We start from the raw sequence: 22,799 nt of genomic DNA on the forward strand, positions 1-22,799 counted from the left end.
TCGCCTCCACTGACTGTTCCCTGTGTTTCTGCTGGTGCTGTGGACGTAAATGCACACATTCATTTTCTGTCCTGCCTTGCATTTGTCATGCATTAAATTTCACTGTTTGGGACTGGCTGGGTGTCAATGCTCCACTGTTAGGTGCATGTGACTACATCTCCCATAATGCATTGCTGTGTGTGCTTGTGTACCTGCACTGGACTTATGGTTTTGTTGTGAACCTGGGTCTCTCCTGGGTGTGAGGAGGAAGTAGGGGGTATCAGGGGTGTGATGGCATGCTTCTTACCTTGTCTTGGTTCCGGGTGGTCGGAGCTGTCCAGGTCTGCCACGCCCATAACACTCTCCGGAAGCAGGGTTCCCTCAACCATTTCCTCGAGTGGTGTTGAAGCGGTGGCAGTAGAGGTCCCACCACCGGTATTCTTAGCCTGCTCCACCCTGGCAGCAACTTTCTCCTTTGAGTGCTGGTGCATGTCATACCAGCGCTTCCTGAGGTCTTCCATGCTTCGGTGGGTGACGCCAATTACATTGACTTTACGCTGGATGCCTGCCCATATCCTTCTCTTGCGTGTCTCAGGCACACGCAGGGACTTCTTGCCAAAAAGGTGCTCATGGCTTTCAACCATTTCCTGAATCAGGACCTCCAGTTCACTTTCTGAGAACTTTTTGTTTCTTTTTTCTGGGTGTCTCCCCCTGCTGCTGATTGTCCTTGCTGGCCATGTCTCCAGTCTCTGCCATTGAGTGTAGCACTGCAGTGATCCCTCACCTCAGCTTTTAGTCTCTCACTGTGCTGCTGAAACTCAGATGCAGCATGGGTAGTCACACTTCCTGGTTGTGATGTCATCAAGCTGCACCTGAGTTTCCGATTCTCAGATTTGCGAATTCGCAATTTTGCGATTTTTTGATTAAGGAATCGCTATTTGGCATATCTCAATGTAAATAGCGATTTTTACTGAATCGCTATTTTTTTGCGAGCTTTTATTTACATACTGTTTTGCGATTATCAATTTGCATTCGCGAAAAATCACTAATTGGGAAACGCAAAAAGGGAGTTTAATACATATGGCCCTCAGCCATTAACAATACAAAGGTGCCCATATTGTGTTTTTAACAATCTTAAATAGTCTCATGAAAAACATATTTGAATAGCAGCTTCCTTTTTGTTTGCCTAATATTCACCGCACTCCCATTACATGAAAGGTTTGAAATTCTAGCTTTCTAATTAAATTGTAATGTCAATTATGTTTTTGCATGACATGACTAAAATAAAAGTCAATTTAAGGTGTTTAAATGAGATCATGCCAACTTTTCAAAACCGTTCATTCATAAATTAAAACAGTGGTCTTAATTCGTTATTTGAAAAGTTTATTTATTTGAAAAGTTTTATATAGCGCTGGCTAGACTCAGATGTATCAGAGCGCTTTACATGAGGAAGAACATTGTTTCAGAATAAAGTTACACATTTACATCAGTTGCTGGAGCGTAGTTACATGAGTTACAAAAGCATAGCATAGGTATAAGGATAAACAAAGCGAGCAGCGGGAGAGAAATTCAGGGGAGAGAGGAAAGGAATACGGGAAGTAGACAAAGAATGAAGGAGGGAGGAGGTGGGGGAGGGGGTTAGAGACACAGCATGGAGACGAGGAAGTAACAGTGTCTGACGTCCGGCTGGGTAGGAGACGGCTCCCAGCAGTAAGGGGATCTTTCCCAGTCCTCAGCTATGTGTGACTCCCTTGTCGCTGTGTACTCTCGCAGAGGGGCCTCAAGACTCCAGGGCATAAATGCTGGATCCATCCCCAACAAGGGGAGTAGGAGTGCTTTGGACAAGGGCACACTTATGGAGGCCATTTTAGGGACAGTCGGGCTGGTAGAGAAAGACCCTCACTGTGGAAGGGTAAATGCGAGTTAGGTCATTGGTTCAGTAGCCTGCGAGACTGCTGCTCCTACTCAACCGATTTTGATGGTAGTAGGTGACGATCAGTAAATTAATGTGTGTTGGGTTCCATTTTGATCTACACTATAGAAGCTAAAGAGCCGGATGGGGGATATGCTCGAGGTCTGGTCGAGGTCCAATTTTTGTCCAAGAGTAGTGGCTCATTGAGGAAAATGAGCACTGTGAGGTCAGGCAAGAGATTCTGCCCCAGGGCTTCCATTTGGCCAATCTCCATTTTTATCTTTTCCCTTTGTATTTTCAGGGGCCCCTAGGGTATTCGTTTCGCTTCATCAGGTGTCTCCTGGATTGCCTCAATCGGAGATGTCGCCTTAAAGCCTATGCAGCTGCCAAATTAGGGTCAGTAGTACAATGATGGTCCAGGGAAAGGGGAAGTGTCTCGTCGCTAATGTGTAAGAGCTACCTGAGCTGAAGGCCAGAGTTACCACGAGAAGTGCGTCCTCCGCAGGCGCCATTTTAAGGTGAGGCACCGCCTGATTCAGCAATCTCGTCAGGAGTTGGAGTTAAAAATATTTTCTCTGGCAGGTATCGGGCATTGCTGCAGCTACTTCAGCCAGGAGGCAGCCTTAACAGGACTCTCCTGGGTAGTCTGAGCTTCTCCCCATGCTGTGCTGCGCTGGAGGGAAATGGCAGCTGTCGCATCTCCCCTTTCGCGCTGTTGCACTCACCGTACCGTTGGGCGCCACTTGCTTCTCTGGGTCCCCCAGGAGAGGTTTACTCCATGTTGGATTCTCTCCCAGCTGGCCCCGGTTAACGCACTTGCAGTCTCCCTTTCTCCTCCAGCATCAGGGCATGTCGAGATGCACACGGCACAGCGGGCGTCCTCCGGCAACTCCTGATGAACAAGGGAAGTCTGCGTGAGGGACTGCCTGGTCGCAAAGAGCCCAGCTGCAGCCTCTGACCCCGAGTGACAGCAGATCAATAACAGAGCTCCAGATGCTCCTACCTGAAACTGGCTCGGAAAACAAGTGGGGTGTCCCAGGTGAGATCAGGTACAGCTCGCCAAAGAAGCATCTGAGGATCGGGCAGATGAAGAGGTAAGTTGCCGCAGAAGCCCCGCAACCACCTCCAAGAGTAGATCAGTTGCGGGCACGCGAAGCCGGGCTAATGCAGGGATATTCCCAAAAATGGGAACCCGAGCCTCGGAGCTTGCGAGAAGCAGCTCCTACTTCGGCGGCCATTTTAGCTCACTCCAAACTAATAAATAAAAGTACGCTTCCAGGAAACACTCACAACGGTAGTTGAAGTGTTACACATTGTCTTCTTTGTTTTGTCAAAGCTGGCTATTCCCTGCCTAAAAATACTTGCATATGCATGCTAGGACTGCAGCAAAAATGAGTTCCCTGCAAGAGAGCTCTGGGAATGGGCCTGAAGCATAGCCACTGGGTTTAAGAAAAACACGAAAGCTCCAGAAAAGATGTTCCCTTGTCTGGTCGGAATTTTACGAGCTGCTCTGCTCTTGAGTAATCCAGTCTGCACGGAGAACAACTGTATTCAGGCATCCTGGACCATCCCGAAATGCACACACATTTCCCTTTACAAGTCTGGTGGTTTCCTCTCAGCAGCTCCTTCCACGAGCATGTGCGCCTGAACGGCTCTCATATCTTTCATATAATTATGGCTCCTTTTGAGAAACTATAAGTCAATGTTGTTTTATTTGAAACTAAAATACATTTACCAGTACACTTTTCTTACGTTTGAAAGCCATACCAAACTTGCACGCATGTATTTTAGAGAAATGGACAGTCAGGAACAGTATAAGTACTGGATAAGGAACTACAGCCGATAGCTCTGTTGCTTTTGCTTGTAAGGAAGTACAAATACAAGACAGTTTTTGCAGTAGGTTTAAATTAAACTTAGGCAAAGTATTTTAAAATGATGTGCTGTAACTGGAGTGAAGTCAAAAGGGGTGCAGCATGTGCTGTTCTTACAACTCCGCAAAGCATCACGCCACACTACGGGACAGATTAAAAGCATTCCAGTAGATGGAGAGGAACAGATTCTAAACCTAATTTCTTCCATAACTCCAGTGGGAAGTGGGACAGGTAAGGCCCGATATTTATCATGTTAAGTGGAATTGTTTTAGTGATTTTGTCATTGGAAGAACTATACTAAGGGTTTACTGATCATCATAATATAAAAATAGGAATCAGCTACGGTGTAGGTGCGTTTATTAAGATATTAACACATAAAACAACTTTGGTGCTATACTGGTTTAAAATTGCCTAAAAGGTTAAAAAATATCTTTTTTTTTTGTGGTCGCCGGTGTGTTTATACACTGAGTCCATCCTCCAAAATAGTAAATGTACCCCTAAAAATAGGAATGCTGTGGTTGTAAATATGTACAGTGTTTGTTCTTCATAAAGTGTAGGTTTTAGAATGTGTCACCTGGGTCACAATGCAAGTATTAATAATAAATTCATATGGTAGACATGTTATGGTCATGTAAATACAACTTTCCAAATTAAGAAAAATTAATTATCCGAGTATTCAGCAACAAAAAAGCTCACAACTAAATGATGTATACAAATATGAATATGTTTTTTTTGTTAGCAATGTGGAGTATGGTAACCTGTATAACAGAACAGATTTTTGAAAGATGCCTTTGGTAATAGCGAAGCATACAGTGCATTATCGCTTCATATACAGCAACATAATTCCATGTACTAACTAATGTATGCTTTTGAGGTACAATAGTGCTTTGAAATATCAAACACAGGTGTTCTGCTCAAGCACAGAAATATACAGTAATGAATGTTTGTCAGCTTCATGTCAAAGTTCATGTAAAACAAATGCAACATTGCTAACTAGGCAAACTCAAACCAGTAAATATCTTTACAAGGGTGATAGTCAGTTGATGTAGATATTGCATTTTGTCCCTCACATCGATGTAGTAAACCTCCCTTTTCCAAACACACAACGTATGTCTAGAATTTCAGTGTCCATAAAACTCTACTACATTAAATATATCTTCCAATCATAAGGAGAATTGTAATGGAAGAATAATAATCCGTGAAACTATTTCAAACAAAAAAAAACTGAGAAAAATGCATATGTTATGGTCCTCATGCAAAACAAAAAAGGACAAACATTTTAAAGTAAGAAATGAGTTGAGAGAACCATGTCTATCAAAAAAATTATCCATAACAGAACTCAATTGTGAAAGTTGCAGCATTCACAAACTTGCTGTAGGCATGGCTAAAGCTTATCTCTTCTAAGTTGTGTTTGCTCATGTTCATAGTTTCAACATGATCCTTAACAAGACAAGTCAGCAAAGTCAGCAAATTAAGATCTGTTCTATTTAACCAATTACAGGTATAATTTACAAATATTTGTGAGTTCAAAAATCCTTGTAATGTTTTGATGACTACATTTTAACGGACAAAGGATTAAAATAATGAACATTATCAGTAACCTTGCCTATATTTTCTACACCAAATTTGTCAGTTTATAAGTAGCTAGGTAGTAGGGGAAAACTACAAAACCATAAATCCACATAACAAAAAATATGCCTAAAGGAAAAAAAATCACTCTCTTCCATAAAGACATTGAATGCAACAACATAAGCGCGGTTCGGCACATCACATGCCATGTACATTTCTTGAAACATTTTAAACCTCACATGAAAAATATATATATCGAAAGGGCCCAGACGTGGGTTTGTTAAAAGAAAAAGAAAGAAAATAGGAGGCAGGGGTTTCAGTTCATATGGGTGGATAAAAAATGCATTTTATCCTCCCTTACCATCAAACATAGATGGGAACTCTCAACACTAGATATATACTTCAGACAGAAAACAGGTGTAGCAGGAAGGTAATTCAATGCACAAGACATCCTGTAAACAAATCTACCCCAATGAAGACAACCAAGCACTAAATCACATAGGTTTGGTCATGATATGTAGTCCAAAATGCAATAAAACTTTAATCTCAGATGTGCTTCAATTCAGGCTGGGAAGGTAGTGATAAAAGTGAAATCCAAACTTAAAACAATACTTTAACAACACGCTATTTTCCCAAAGCCAAAAAGTGGAGTTTATCATAGGGGATAGTTCTTCACCGTAATGTTGACACTACTTTTTTGGTACTGAACAGCAAGCAGAAGTACATCTCCCACAGTCACTGGTATAGGCTGATCCAAAACTACTGCTGCTTGTTTCCAGTGTGAAGATTCGCTAGAGGTATCCAAGCTAACTTCTTCATCCAGGTATAAATGGTACCAAAATGGAACAGCAGTTACATGGCCAGATTTACAAACCTCCACCTGAAATAATAAAAGCATTGTTTTACAATGAGGTAATGAACAACTCGCAACCTTAAGTAATCTTACATATATTCATGTTTTGTATATAATCACACTGAGTAGCCAGGAAGGATCACAGACAAAATATGTTTAATGATGACAATGTTTTGGAGGCAGAAGAGATGATGAAAAGAGATGGTATTAAGTGAATCTATTTTTTAATTTAACATATATTTTAGGACAACTTAGGAGTCAAAAATGGAAATTCCTATGCAAAAATGTATCCAAATTGCAGGTTATGAGAAAACTTAAAATTCTAAAAGTGAAAACCATACAGAATTGTTAAATTGTGGTATAACAAACAATAAAAAGCAGAATGAGAAAGAAAACCTGGCAAACAGAAGCTTCCTACAGATAGTCTGACATATGATTTCTTAAATAAAATATTTACTTGTAATCTAAAATCTCACAGTTGCTTACAGGAAACCCATCAATCATTGCCTAAGCCTAAGTAGTTCTCCTAGATAGACTAAATTAGATTTTCATTTGCTTTGAAGAAAGATACCCTCACAACCGAGAAAAAAGAAGTTAAATGTACAGATTTAAATAAATGATTTCATCATACTTTTCCATTTTTCTTTATCCTCTAGCCAACCAATAGGCTTCAAATCCAAGCTAATGATGCTTTTAATGTCCACATTCAAAGAGTGACTAGTTACTAAGTATATTGCTTTAACATCTGCCCAAAAATCTACAACCTCACAGCATTTAATGACTAAATGTTGTAAGAACTTTCTGCTGTGTCACATGAAGACAAGCTTTCATTAGTGCTCCTGTATTTATCTACATTTTGCAGTGCAAAATTTTGATTTTTCACAGCCTGGTGGGCAGAAAATCTGGATTTTATTAAAGACATGGAGGCTAAGATTATGCACATTCTCCTTTATTGCCACAGCTCAGAAGTAACAATGGAGAGAATAAAGAACTCAAACCAACATTCTAATACAGCATAAAGTGCATGAACACACATCCATCTTCCTTCTTTATTATATTGAAGCTGCGAACAAGGAAACATAGCTTGAAATGTCATAGAAACTTCTTAAAGTAAATGGAATCTAAAGAAGGATTATTCTGAAAGAAAAATGAGACATAATAAAGTCAAAGAATAAACCCAGGGCGGGATAAGAGGTGGGATAATCTTAGCCTCTGCGTCTTTAATAAAATCCAGATTTTCTGCCCACCAGGCTGTGAAAAATCTAAATTTTATGGCATGACACAGAGGCCAACATTATGCAAGTTCAAAGTGAATTAAGCACATTATCAATCACAATATTGATTGGTCTGAAATAAAAAAAATGTAAACATACTCTCATTCGACCAGTCAGCAGCTCTAAGAATATCTTGGAGGCCTCCACCGAACATAAAGGCTTTAGAAGCCGAGGCACCTCACATGGAGTGAGCACCAAAGATAGAAACATCCACACCACTCTCACTCATCACTAATTTCACCCAACTTGCAAGCGTGGGAGATGAGACCGCTTTATGAGGGAATCTGTGAGAGATCAGAAGTTGACTCACATCCCCTCTCAAGGGGGCAGTTCTCTTTTCATACTCTTTTAGACACTTGACAACACATAAATCTTCATTCAGAGAGAAAGAAGGGTAGAAAATAGAAGGCGACATAGTCATAGTCCTTTTCTTAAGATAAAAACAAACTCCTTCAGGCTGATAAGCTCTGGAAGTAATGTCCAAGGCCTTAACATCAGAGGTTTGTCTAAAAGAGATTAAACAAAGTAGGACAGTAAGCTTGAAAAAGATACGTTTAAGGGAAAGGTTAGCATTGTCACCCCAGGAGGACAAGAGGTGTAAAACATTTCTTACGTCCCATAAAGCTGTATATATAGGGGTTGGAGGATTAAGAACCCTAATACTTCTCATAATTTTCTTTGTCAAAAGGTTTTGTACCACCGAGACACTATCAATAAGGGAATGACCCACGGCTATGGCTGATCTATATACATTAACTGTCCTGTAAGATAGGCCAGAAGCGAAAAGTTCTGATAAAAAATTAACTATGTGAACTAAATCAGATAAAACTGGTTCATAGTGTTGTTGAATAACACCAGCGAACACATTTATCCCACGCTAGTCGATATGCTTTCCAAGTTCCCGGTGCCCAGGATTCAGAAATAAGTTGGAAAGCATTTTGCGAAAGTCCAGGGATTTTCCATTGACGCCTGAAATCCTCTATGCCGTCAGAACCATAAGTCCTTGCTCTATGAGAGGGTGAGATTCGCCCTCTGGACCCACAAGAATTTCCCTGAAAGGTGGAATGAGAATCCGAAAGTCTACGGACATCTCTAGAATGGATGGGAACCATGCTCACGACCTCCAAAGAGGAGATATTACTACCATGTCCTGTGCGTAACGACGGGCATGTAGGAGAAGGCGTGGAAGCATGACAAACGGCGGGAAGGCACATGGCTTCAACCCCCGCCAGTCCTGGAGGAAGGTATCCACCGCAGAAGCTTGAGGATCTGGTTTTCAGCTGGAGCAGTTTTTCAATTGCGTGTTCAGCCGGTCCGCGAAAAGATCCGTCCCGAAGGGACCCCATCTGTTTTGAATTGCCAAGAAAACCTTCTCGTCCAACTAACAGTTGCTGGAATTCCTGAAATTTCTCGAGAACCAATCCGCTACGCCATTGTTCAAACCAGGAATATGTTCTGCCGGAACAGAGAGTCCCTTGTTCAAACAATAGCCCCAGAATCCTTTCGCTACTTCTGTACGACCCTTGGATCGTGGACCCCCATCATGTTGACATACTTCACTGCAGAGACATTGTTCATGCGCAGCATAATGCAGCATTTCACAGAGAGAAGCTCCGTACTGCAAAAGAACCTGCCAGGAGTTCCAAGTAATTGATATGAAGATCCTTCTCGTCCTGAGTCCAACGTCCCCCTATCGATGTGCCACCACATGTAGCGCCCCATCCTTCTAAGCTTGCATCCGACTCTATTATTAAATCTGGGGATTCTCCGAAGATGGCCCTGCCTTTCCAGGCTTCCGCATTCTTGAGCCACCAAGTCAATTCCTTCCTTGAATACTGATCTAGGGAAATCAGTTGTGAGTAGGAGAGACTGATTTTGAGAGCCTTCGCTTTCAGTCTCTGAAGAGCCCTGTAGTGTAGGGGGCGTGGAAAAATTGCCTGGATGGTTGAAGAGAGGAGACCCAGGATTCTCGCCAACAGTTTCAAAGGAAAAGATTTCAATGACAGCACCTTTCTGAGTTCCTTTCGGAGCTTCTTCATCTTTTCCCTTGGTAATTTCAACTCTGCATTCAGGGTGTTGACCATAAATCCCAGAAACTACGTTCCTTGACTTGGAACTGTGCAGGATTTCTTTGTGTTTATCACGAATCCTAAATGTTGAAGGAAGCGAAAGGCAAGATCCGTGTGGCGAGCCACCGTCGTCTTGGACTGACCCATAATAAGGATATCGTCCAAATAGATAATTAATCTCACGCCCCTTTCCCTTAACCAAGCTACCACCGGACTAAGTACCTTGGTGAAACACCAAGGGGCCGAAGAAAGCCAGAACGGGAGGGTGCAGAATTCCCATAGTTTCCCTTCCCAAGTGAACTGAAGGAACTTCCTGTGTGGCTCCCAAATTGGGATAGTCAGGTACGCATCTTTTAAATCTAGGCGAGTTAACCAGTCCTCTTTCCTTAAAATGTCCCTTAGGAGGTATATCCCTTCCATTTTGAAGTGGTGGTATGTTACCCAACAATTCAAGCTTCTCAGATTTATCACTGGTCTTTGCCCTTTGTCTTTCTTTTCGACCAAGAATATGTTGCTAACAAAACCTTTCTGTGAGCTCTCCCTTATTGCACCTTTGGACAAGAATTCCTTGATTTCTTGGGAAACTAATTTCCTCTGTTCGTGAGAAAAGATTATCTCTCGAGTAGGTTCGGTCTGGAAGGGGAGATCTACAAACTCTATTTTGTAACCCATGACAGTTTTTAGAACCCATGGATCTGGAGTTACCATAGTCCAGTTCCCAGAGAAAAGGGCTAGGCTCCCTCCCACCTTTACAGGGGTATATAAAGGGTCTTTGAAGATTCTTACCTGTGGATTAACCTCTGTTTCTTCTTTCACCCCGGAAAGGTCTTGAACGGTTTCTCTGCCTCTGCGGTAAAAAGGACTGTGCCCCATAAAACGAAGACTGTTGGAATCTGGAGGCACATCCCAGAAAGGGTCTAGAGGATGATTGTCCACGGCCGGGGAACCGACCCCGCGTTCGCCCGGCCCTTCCAAAAATGTTATCCACCCCGCTGGCAACGGCGCTGTGGAACGCTTCAACCGTGTTAGCAAGGGTATTGTACAGTTAGCGTGTAACAATAATCTGGTTTGGAAACTTGAAATCCTAAAGACATTGTGGGTGTATCGCATCACATCGTGTAACAGCACGGGTAACAGTCCTTTTGAACTAATGAGGGGCGGAACTCCTATATCAAAGGACAACTTGGGTTGGTTGGCAGCAGCCAGATGAGTGGATTGGTCAGCTGGCCAAGTAAGACATAAACTGGAGGCAGCTCAAGTGGAATGTAAGGAGAGGTTTGACAAAAAACACTGTAGCAGGCCAGTGCACTTGAGAGTGGGTGACGTTGTAAGAGTCAAAAAAAGTATCCACACTGTAAAGGGACAGAGTAAGTTTACCCAAACCCTTACTGTCAGCAAGGTGTTTTGCAATTCTACTTTTTTGAGGGATGGAAGGGTTTGGCACTTTTCAGTTTTGTCTTCGTATAAACATGTTGATGTTTCAATGCCCAGGGTTGATCATAGCCAGGCTGTTCATGATTCTAGCACTGCTCACACAAGTGTTGTTCGCGTGTGTGAAAGGGGCAGATGATAGGAGGATGAAGATGAGAGCTGTGGTGCGCACTCACAGGTTAATTCTCATGAATCCCCCTTGTGTACCGAGTCGTTTCCACCGTTGCTGGTGGGTTGTCCTTTCACAGTACCAGCAGAACGGGACGCTCTGTAGTTCTATCGACGACACTTGGGGAATTATGTGCGCGATTAATTTGTGTGGCCTCAGTAGTCTCTCGCTCTTATGGGTTACGTCCTTAGTGTCTGCAAACGTTATCCTCGCTGTTTTCTTTTCATTACCTTGTATAACATTTGGTTTTTTTATTGTTCATTTAACCATCTGCAAGGAGGAAGATGTGTTGTGATTTATTATCCTATTGTCCGCTCAAGTACACCATACTTGTTCCCCTGTGTCTTGTCAACCGCTAGACGTTCTGGCATGTTGCTAGATGACAGCTGATGACTGAGGCGACGAGACCTTCTCCCAGGTGTCCCCTCTGACCTGAACCATTTTATGTGTTGGAATCTTGTGTTCAATAAATATTCTTCTTCAACACAACAGCGGTGTGAAAATTCATCTTTACACATTTGGTCCTCTTGCTGGTCAGCAGAGTAATCAACTTGGCCCAGCAGGGAGAACAAAATCCAGGAATCCAAATATGAGCTAAGGAAAGAGAAATATGACAAGTCTTTATGTGCCAAGAGGAGTGCAGCTATCACAAAGGTGACATTTGATCTACACTGTGTGTCTATTTTTACCACAGGATTGATCCCTCATCTGAATCTCTAGGCCAAGTAGGCAAAACTGTACTTCAGAGTTCACCCATCATATACATTTCAGTAAAGCACCCACTCTTTTCAGTTAACCACTACAGACCTATACTATGAATGCTACCTCACAATATAAGTCCTACTCGAGGTCACCACCAATCCATGTAGGGTCTCTTCTGCAACAAGCAATCCTGTGCATAGATACTGGAATAAGTTAGATGTTAGGCTCAAACACTCAGCCCGCACATATCTGCATAGATGTTCACATGCAATCAGTCCACAACCTCTTACCCTTGTAGCGCAGTACCACAACTTCTCTTAAAAGGGGGACACTGGCGGTTTCCACTCCATAACCGTTATATCAGAGAATATAGTGAGGTACACTCCAGCAGTGGGACTCACTCACTACTGAAGTTGTTATACCAGGTAGTCTAAGAAGCAAAAAACCTGGGGGATTAAATCCATTTCTCAAACTCTAACCGCAGATTCCTCACCTTTTGACTATTCCCCAGGTGCCAGACTGGATCTACAAAAACTTTACAGCAGTGCTCCTGCACCCTCGCAGAAGGTGCCATGTGGCTCCATGTTGAAGTCACAATCCAAAAGTGTCGGAAAGTGCAACCCCCGGCACACTAATGTCAGTTTCTTATTTCTTTACCTTACAGCGCCTTCACATGGGAAGTGTAGAACAATTGTTGCTGACCGTTTGCTGATCTCCAACTTAGGATCTTTTATGATGTTAAAGAGGCCACTACACAGAACAAGCAGGTGGGAAGGTAGTGAGGAATCTGCAGTTAGTGTCCAACAGAAAGAGCGTTACCAAAGATAAGCAAGTTGTTCTTCTGATGCACACTGCGAACCGCAGATTCCTCACTTTTTGAAAAGATACCAAAGCAATACCTCTCCAGGGTGGAGGGTCTGTGGGGTGGCCTAAATCAAAAAAATCCTAAAAAAACGAGCAGACGAAGTGAGCCTTCCACAAGAGCTGGCAATCGAGGTAGTAGCGCTTTGCTCATGTCACAGGTTAGTAGACAAATACTCCTGATGCCAGTGCCACCATCGCAGCCTTGGCTTGAATAGAATGAGCAGTTAGGGCCTCAGGGGGTTGTCTCTTGTCCAAAGCATAGCAGATTTTGATACAAAAGACTATCCTTCATGACAAGGTCTTCTTCTGAACTGCCTTGCCCTTCCTTTGCCCATCAAAACCCAGTAAAGAGCTGCTCATCAAAATGATGGTCTTTCATGCGGTCCAAGTAAACATTCAATACTCTTTTTTGGTCAAGGTGATGCAGCCTCTCTTATTTGTAGGATCAGGCAGCATAAGGAAAGTCAGTACTGTGATCGATTGGCCAACATGGAAGTATGTCATGACATTCGGAATAAAGGTCAACTTATCTGGAAAGAAATGTGGTATAAGGAGGTTGGACTGATAGCGCCTATAAATCGCTGACAGCTCACTGACGCAATGGAAATGTGGAAGACATTTTTAGAATTCAGACTCTGATGGAGCAACTATGCATAAGCTCAAATGGGGTTGCATGTCACGAAAGTCAAGAACAGGTTAAGGCTCCAGTGAGGCATCAGATGGCTTGGGAGGCAGGGGGCTTGGTTTGGGAGGGAGGAACATATGTCTCAAACCTTCTGTAGACAGCATCACACTTGGGGATTTAAAAAAATGCAGTTGAAATAAAGAAAAGCTTAGAAGGCTGACAACTATTTTCCATTGCAACTGCAAGGCCCAGATGGGACTATGAAAGTGCAAATAAAAGGACTTCAGACAGTCTAGCCTGCAAGTGACCAGTATTGCAGAAAACAAACTTATCTCAGCACTAATCATAGATTGACTTAGTGGTAGGGTGTCTGGCAGCAATGATGACATCCATCATTTCTGTAGGAAGATCAAATGTATTTAACTGCTGCCACTCAATTTACACGCATGGAGGTGTAGGTTGCAGAAGCTCTGGTCTGGCCGAGAAGCTCCAGATACCACACTCTTCCAGACCAGTACTTAGGTCTAAAGATTCAGGCGAGGTACCAGTGCTATAGTGAAAATAGACACACAATGACTTGGGGCCATTCATTCTTCATTTTCTTCAGTACCCCAGGCAGGTGATAAAGTGGTGAGAACATATACAGAAGGATTAAGGCTTTGAATGCCACTATGAACAGTACCCCCCATAAATATGATCCTCTGACTTCAGCTCATTATTGTAAAACCCCAACAATGTCAAGAGGCTGGCCTTCGTCTGGAGTTGGTACACGAGTGACTGTGGCGAGCAGCCAGTCGATGTATGGGAATGCATATACTCCCGAACTTCAAGATTTGGCAGCGACCACCGCCATCACTTTTGTGAACAGCCAAGGGGCCGAACAAAGGCCGAGCTGGAACACAGCACACTGAGGGCCTGATTCACAAAGGGTCTTCGCTCTCGTGGCAGAGGCCCCACAGTCATGGGGGAGTTTCCGCACTCAGGGTGGAATCTCAGCAATGAGTGCGGAGACATCCCCTCTTCCAGCAAGTCCAAGCGTTTCCTGGGTCTCCTTGTTCTGTAACTGACAGAATGTCAGTTAATGTGCGCATCTTGAAAGTGTCCTTCCACAGGAAGTAATTCAGTGGGAAAAGGTCCAGAATGGGCCTGAGGTGTCCATCCTTTTTCTATGCCAGGAAATAGTGGGAATAACATCCCTTGCCTTTATCTGGTACCCATTCCATGCCACCTTTGGAGAGCAATAAAAGTACCTCCTACATCAGAATTTGTAAGTGCTCCTCCGAAGTTCATTCTGGTGTGGGAGGAAAATAGGTTGTAGATGAAATTAAGGTCCTGTTTTCATGTATGTTGCCTATTGGCACCGCAGTGGTGGCCCACAAAAGGAATGAATTGATTACTGCACCACCAGTTGCGATGGCAGCCTCAGTCTGTATGCAAATCCCCTGGAGTAAATTCTAAACCGGCAGAATTGGTGGGGAAATTCTTTAAGATCTAAGGATCGTGCTGTGGCTCTGCTGTCTTTGTACCTTCCTAGAAAGGTCTGCCTTTTTTCAAAATGTCTGGCCGCATCAGAGGGCATGTCCATTAAGGACTCCTGTATATCATGCCTTCTCAAGACTACATTGCTACCAACATCCCTAGAAATAAAATCTTTATTATACAGACCAACACGAATGACCATAATGTCCTTTCGGTCATGCATGGTTTGTGGCAAAGAAACTCAAATATGGGACCGCCAGCATTATCTCGCTGGCCATATCCCAGAGAGCATATGTTTATCTGCTGAACAAGCATGTTTAAGGACCTTGGGGACAAACTTGCAGATAAAAACATTCTTTTGACAAATGTTTTGACCGGTTTGGATGCCCCGCCAACGGGAATGGTCAGGGAAGAGTTACGATTAACCTGGCTAGTGGCAGCATGCATTATGAAGCTCTCAAATGCAGGGTTTGCTGTGTAATCAAAACAACTGCCTCCTCAGGCGTAGATCTATGTCGAAAGGTGACTGGTCTACTAATCAGTGGTTAAGAACAGGGTTTTGACCATGCGGCCATTAACATGTTGCCAAGGGCCTTGTTAAATGGAATTGATGGCTCAGAGGTGGAAGGCCCAGGTTGAAGAATCTCTGTGAGAAAATCTGACTTTGTTTCAATGAAGGGCAATCTCAGTTACCCTACTGACCACCTCTGTATACACAACACTTTCTTCCATTGGGGTCCTGGTCATGAGTCAAGCTCGGTTTCAGGAAATTTTTCCAAACCACAGGCATTGTGTAGGTATAATGCATCATCAGCATAATGAGGAGCAAAGTATCTCCCATCTCTTTATCATCAGAATCATGAGGGACACTACCTACAAAATGCACACTTTCAGTCAGAGCCACAAAGAGAATGGTTCCTCAGCTGGACGCTGCATCATGGTAAAGCATTAGGGTTAGAATCAGGCTACATGTTGTGCTTTTGTAATCTATGTTGAGCTTGGGCCACGGCTGGTTTGGGATTCTGCATCGGTGTCCATCCATCCAGGTCATCCATCCGCATTGGTGAGGTGGAAACCGGTGTGTATATCTGAGCTGGTGTGGAAGACTGTACCGAAACTGGTATGGGCCCGTGAATGAGTCCCAAGGGGGCAGACTGTTTCGGGAGAGGTCCCTTCTGCAGTAATACGACACTGGATGGAGCCCTTGCGGCTCCTTGAGGCCCTGAAGGCGCTTCGGAGGGAACTGATATTGCATTTAAAATGTGCAGCATGGCCTCCTTGAAGGCTGCAATCTGTTGTGGGTTATACTGACCTGGGGAAATCAGGGGAGTTACGATGAGCTAAGGAATGGGCTCTACAGGCAGAGAGGTAGAACGGGTGCAATGTTCATCTTGATGGCCTTACGCCTTCTCTTTAGAACTAGAGTGGCGGGGTGAGGTAGAGTCTCGCTTCCAATTTTTAGGTGTGCATTTGTAGTGAACTGACTTACCAGAGGAGATAGACCAGGAAGTGGACCATCCACGGGAGAGGCAGGACAAGAACCAGGAGCACAACTTTGAGCAAGACCCTGACATGTGCTTCGCCTGAAACCTCTTCTTGTTCAGCAATATAGAGCTTTGCCACCTTATCCCCCCATTGCCTTTGAGTGCATAAGGGCATTTTGGTTACACAACTTAAAAAGTTGGGGCTGTAGCCCAGGGATCAGAGAGGAACCTTGTGCAGGCCCGTGACAGACATCTGCTTTGTGCATTCGCGGCACAGTTTAAAGCCTGTTTTAGGAGGGGGCTTGTTTTCCTAGGACACTGTAACTTTAGAGATTGATCAGAATTGATGAAAATTAGGAGTGGAGTTCAAAAAGAAAGGAACTGATGTCAGCACACAGGGTGCCATGTCGTACAGGCTGCTGGAGCACGGCTGTGAAGTTTTTCATATACAGTCCAATGTCTGGGTAATATTCAAAAGGGGAGGAATCTGCAGTTACAAATATCCATCAGAATCTCAGTTATTGCTCTGGATTTTCTTTTGCTCTCTTTTTTTCACATTGTTGTATGCCTCTCACCCTTTTGCACTATTTTGTTTGCATTGCCTTAGTTACAAGGATAAATACAATTTATTTGGCTGCAACTAAGAATTAAATTGGGGCTCTTCACATCCACTGTGTGGAAGGACCTCACTGTATGAGGGGAAAGGATTTGGAAAAGTTAACAGTTAAACAGCCAGATATGAAAATAAGACAACATTTGGAAGACCACTGAGAAACTTAATTATGGTGGAAACCTGTGTAAGGTTTTTCAGTACAGTGAGCTTGGAACTCACGAATCCTTCAGCCAAATGTTAAAGCAATTAAGAAGGCAACTTTCCAAGTCACGTATTGCACACTCACATTATACACAAGTTTAAAAGGTATACTCGCAGATTTCGAGAGCATTTTGTTCAGTCACAACAAAAGGAAACGTCTTCATTTTTCTCAGGCCTCCTAATAAATCTTTATTCATTTGAACTTTAAAAAGTATGTCCAACAAGAACATTTGTATAGGTTTTAGTGACGAGAACATTTGTATACATTAAGGGCTGAACTGCAAGCCAGATATATTTAGCACCATCTCCACTTGGCATGCTCTTTGGTAAGCTTCCTAATCCAGCAGCAACTTCAACATGGTGGAGCTGGTATTATGGTGCCTCCCCCTTAGTGAAAAATGCCCTGTCAGTAAAAAAAGTTATGAAAATCAGTATCTAAAATTGCGCTCTACATATGACTTCATCTGCCACCTACTCCCTTTTTAGCAGGGTCTGTAGTTTTGCTCAGATTCTCTCCCCAAATGTTCGAGACGCAGAGATGAGAGCAACCAGCTGTCCTTAGAACGTTTAACAACAACAGAAAAAAATAAATGTCTAAAACAAAATGTCTGGTAATTCAGTGAGTGAAACAATCATTTAGTAAATCTGCCACATTGTTAAAATGCCAACAAATAGATAGGTGTAGTGTAACCTTATCAGCCTTCAGTATGACTCCAGACAGCATTGCGCACTGTTGAACAAGTTACTGACCTTAAGTAATGCTCTTTCTGGTGGATGCTCTCATCCTAATATTCCAAACCTTTTGAATACCCCAATGTGCCATTTTGAATTTAGAGATTTTTTTGTCGGCATTGCTCACCCGAAACAGCAGGTGCTGTCATGCAGCTCCGCATCAACTTCGTCCTGTCCTGGGGGTGATGCCGGAGCCACATATATACTCAACCCCAATGCGCGGACATTAGATTATTTCTTGACTCTGTCTGTGCCATGTGACGCAGAGCTAAATAACTGATCTGACGTGATTTTGTGCAGATCTATAAATTTGGGGCTTTTTATGGATGATCGAAAGAGGCCATTAGACAGGAAATGGAGGTGGGAGGGCGATGAGGAATTAGAAAATGTATCCACGAGAGGGAATATGTTAGTTACCCTCTAAGCATCTGTTGGTGGCATGTAGTGCTGTGAATTCACATGTTCTGCATACTCTAGTGTTAGGCTCGGACATGTGCAACTTGGTTTTCATCAGTCGTCTTTCGAGTCACAAGGTATAGTGACTCCTCTTATGACTGGTAATGTGCACGGGTGAGTACGAAGATGAAGCAAAATGAGACAGTGAAAGACATCTGCAACAACCATAGGCTTCCAGGGAAGAGAGTGGGTGCATGTGAATCTACAGCACCTCAAGCCACAAACAGATGCTTACAGGGTAAGGAACATATTCTGTTTCTGGCATGTGTAGCTATAGATACACATGCTCTCCATAGCCTGTAAAGCAGAATTCTCCTAAGTCAGAGGATGTTGCAAAAGACTGAAAGAGTTCACAACACAGCTTGGCCAAAATTAGCTTGATGACATGCTAAGACATCTAACAAAATAGTGTCTGGTGAATAGTGTCTAGGAACGTATGTGGAGTGAACCAAGTAGCTGCTATGGGGATGTTGAACATCAGGTTTAATAGATGCTTTTGAAAATAAGGATCTACTGCGGCATTACAAAAGATTTGGGGGGAAATTTATGAACAAGACTTTTCAGAAAATGAATCACAACAGGTATGGCTGGTCCACTAAACGCAAAAAGGACAACAAATAACCTTTACCAGTACTCACAGATTGATGCAGAGGCTTGTCTCCGCCACAAACCTGAGTCCTCTGATTTCCACCTCTCCCAGATGAACTCCTCAACACACTAGTAACATGTGTGTCATCACAGTCTGCTCTGGGTGGGGTAGGGTGAGAGATCTGCAGCTGGTCCAACTGTGGACGAGCAGCAACCACTGTAGGTCTTTGCAATCTCCTCCAAAACCTGAATGGATTCTGACAGGTTCCCTTGGGACTGAGCCCACCAAGACTTACAGATCTCATTGCAGAACCTGCATATGCCATCTGGTTTAGTTGACAAGTAGAATGCAGGAGGTTAAGTAGTCTCAGAGCACATTGATCAAGAACCCCAAATATGTTAGAAGGTTCTTCGTCATATGGAGGTGGTCTATGATGGACTGTGGCGAGCTCACCTTTAACAGCCAGTTCTTGAAATAGGGGAAGACAGGAGACCCAACCTCCGAAGATGTGCTGCATATACTGAAAAGCTGAGGGAATATGATGTGGCCCTGCTGTCTTTGACACACTGCAAGGCAGAGTCTAGCAAGTCCATTTGTGCTGTCTGAACGTCACCCCAAAAGCCAGTGAATCACAACCATGTGTGACGCTGAAACACCACACTGGTGCACACAGCCCTGCCCAAAAGGGGCGGACTGACCAAGGAAAACCTCCTCTTCCTGAATGTTTCCATACTTTTTAATTCCCTATCAGGAGGTATAGTAGGGAATACGTTAGAGTTTAGGCCAATGGTGGACGCCTGGACCACCAAACGTACAGGTGTAGAGTGCTGTGTTACACCTACACCTCGAGACCCACCTTTTCGGTCTCTTCTGGACACTTGTCTATTAACCTGCAGGCAATAATAAGAATTGGCCCAAGTGTCCATAGGTGTGTCTACTAGGGCTTCATTAAAGGGAGGAAGCAGTTCAGTGGAAGCCTACATAGACTGCAGGACTTCTATCAGGACATTGGTCTTGACCTCATTAGATGGAAGATGTAGGTCGAAAATGTCAGCAGATAATCAAATACCCACTGTGAAAAAGTTGGATTCCTTTGTAGAAGGACCAGTGTCCCAGGGTGGTGTCCAACCCACTGACCTCCTAAAGGTCCACATAAAGATTGTCTTCATCATAGTAATGGGATGCATCATACCAGTCATTTGCAGATTCATCCTACCCATGCTGACTATGATCCGAACCTGAGCCAAATGGATGAATTTTAGAGCTAGTTTTGAGTAATGGAAGTGTTCTGTCAAAATCAGAATATGGTTGGACTGGCTGTGGGAGATGCAACTTTGTACGAGGTCATGTCAGGTTTGCCTTAGTCAGATAACACAATTATTTCCTCCTCCTCTTCCTGCATCAGTACCAGTGTCAATGCACTCAGGTTCAACAAGGGCCGTAGCACAGAGTTTAAAGCTGGTTTGTGCTTCGGAGTGGTATTTCAACCAGTGCCTCCTTGGAACAAGTGTGCCAAAAGGATTCGGAAGGGTGGCGAAGATGGTCAACATGGCTGATTAGAAGGACTGTAGTCACTGTGATGTTGCATATGGGCCTGGAAACTTGGTGAGCATCGGGATAAGTTGTAGAACTTCTTCCTCGGTACAAGATCGAGAACAAGAGGCACATTGAGGTCCCCACAACTTCCCGGGATGTGAATGGTGATACGAGGGGGATAATCTTGCTTCGTCTTCTTGTGTTTCTTTTTAGACATTGACGTACCTGACAACTTGGAAATGTGAGGAGAATCTTTTGCGGAAGTGCCCCAGAGAACAGGAATAGGTCCACATCCACCGTCTAATAGTGTTCGGCGACACAGCTCGGCGTTGTGCTCCTTCATCTCCCACGGGTTCATCCAGATACAGTCCCAGCAGGACTGAGTTATGCAAGGACCCTAGGAACCAGAAAGGTACTTGGTGGGGGTCTGCCACAGACATCTGCTTGTGACAGTCCCTGCAACATGTAAACTCTGTAGTGTTTGGTGGGGACATATTCACTTGCATTCTGAACAGGAAATAGTTTGTCATAAAACAAGAAAAAGGTTGGATGTGAGCTCCAGATCCGCATTCGAAGGCACTGAAAGAAAGAAACCTGCAATAATCGTGCAGGGATGAAGCATATACGTGACTCCGACGTCACTTCTGCGGCAGGAGAAAGTCGATGCACAGTCACACAACACCACTTCCTGCCTCGTGGGAGCAATACTGAGAAAAAACTTCAGCTACAGTATGGCGCCCGAGGATGAAAATGAAATACTGGTATTTGTAAAGCGTGACCAAATACCCCTAGGGGTGTCAAGGTCCTGGGGGACGTCGGGAAGATTAAGCGAGCTATTGCCCAGAGTCACATGGTGCTGGGCTGAGCTGCGGCTGGGGATCGAACCGTGAGCCCCGGTGTTCCGCAGTAAGCCGCCCTGGCTGCTGCGCCACGCCTCTTCCACAAAATTGGGAAATTCACAAGGTGAGGGGGCTGCGGTGAAGACTATCAGAAATTAATAATTTTCTAAGTCATGTGTCCCATCCACCTCCTTTGGCAGTGCTTTTGTAGACCCCCTCCCCTTTTCGTCAACTAGACTTCAAAAACATTGGTTACATTTCTCAAACTCAAACTAGTATTATTGAAAGCATTACAAATGATAAACTCTGCCTCATTCCTAATTGCAGCATTTCCTTTTATCTTACCGTAACCTCTCTGTTGCAATCACTTAAATAGGGATTCATGAGATCCAGCCTTATAAACTCTGTTGGCTTGCTCAATGGGACACACGGCAGCGTTGAAAGATTCAAGAAAAGATGAACTGGGACCTAAAGTGGAAAATATCATCAGAAAAAATTATATTTTACACCTATAAGCAACATTGGTGCCACCAATTAAACATTTTAGTTTCATCTACAGTGGCTACAACACACACCTCAATGTCCCTGCAAACTAAAACAAGCATTGACATAGGCAATAGGTCTCGCATTTGGGACCTTATAAGTGTTTAGCCATGCAACAGTTGGTGTTGTTGCACCAAGGATATTCTGCTGCATAACTAAATAGGGTCCAAAAAGCGAGACCTATTGGCTATGCCAATGCTTGTTTTTCGTGCAATACTTTAGGCACCTGTATGTGTCTTGGTGATCTTCAGATTCAGGGGTAGGAGGGAAATTCATTTTAGAGACTTGGATTCAGAAACCTGTTGGCAATCCCACATCCAAGTTTGAAGGGGAATGTGTAGAATGATAATATAATTTATGACTTATGTTTTTAGACAAAATTAGTATAATCTGCATGCTAGCGAATGGAGACTCCTGTTGCTTTTCCTGGTGAACTCAGTGGCTCATGAAACAGTGTGTGGAGCAATACAGAAGCCTAAGGCTTGCCACAAGTCATGCTATCCCTCTTTATTTCGCAGACACAGGAAGGGACAGGGGGCAAGATGATTTGTAATATCATCAATGATATCACATGTGAAGACTTGATTAGTGCTTTGTGGTGAGTTTGGTTGCGTTGCTAATCCTAACTGGTGAAGGTGAATATTTGCTATTCTTCAACTAAGACCTGTAGCTGTACCTTCACTGACACTGTCTTTTAGTGGATTTCACAGGTTTTTAAAAACGATTTTTAGTTCTATGAGCGATAGTAGCCATAATTTAGCTTTAATAAAGAATTTTCAGTGAATACACATATACATGTGGTATAGAGTCAGAAATAGCTACTCTGTAGCAATGGTTCAGCCACGCTTTACAAAGCTAACTTTGGTGCCATTTGATGGCATGGTGGGGGAAAATGTTGTACTGGTATGCGGCGACAGCTATCACCAGTGGCTGAGATTACGTCAAGCATTCCATTCTTGACTTTGTTTTTATATGCCCTAAGTGTGATGGGTACGCCCAGACCTGGGTC

General features: G+C 43.4%; 1 protein-coding gene across 2 annotated transcripts in view; it reads right to left on the reverse strand.

Moving 5' to 3' along the window:
- Positions 1–1,345: 1,345 nt before the first annotated feature.
- The window catches only part of PRMT9 (protein arginine methyltransferase 9), a 302,633-nt gene continuing 281,179 nt past the window's right edge, over positions 1,346–22,799 (reverse strand). For both annotated transcript variants that reach the window (XM_078676899.1, XM_078676900.1), the window contains exons 11-12: positions 21,593–21,715; positions 1,346–6,211 (exon numbers count right to left, since the gene is read on the reverse strand). In XM_078676899.1, coding sequence (XP_078533025.1) covers positions 5,987–6,211; positions 21,593–21,715 — 348 coding nt within the window. In that variant the 3' untranslated portion in view covers positions 1,346–5,986. The remainder of the gene's footprint in view (positions 6,212–21,592; positions 21,716–22,799) is intronic.

Source organism: Lissotriton helveticus, chromosome 2_1 (genome assembly GCF_964261635.1).
Source record: "Lissotriton helveticus chromosome 2_1, aLisHel1.1, whole genome shotgun sequence".
NCBI classification, from domain to species: Eukaryota; Metazoa; Chordata; class Amphibia; order Caudata; family Salamandridae; genus Lissotriton; species Lissotriton helveticus.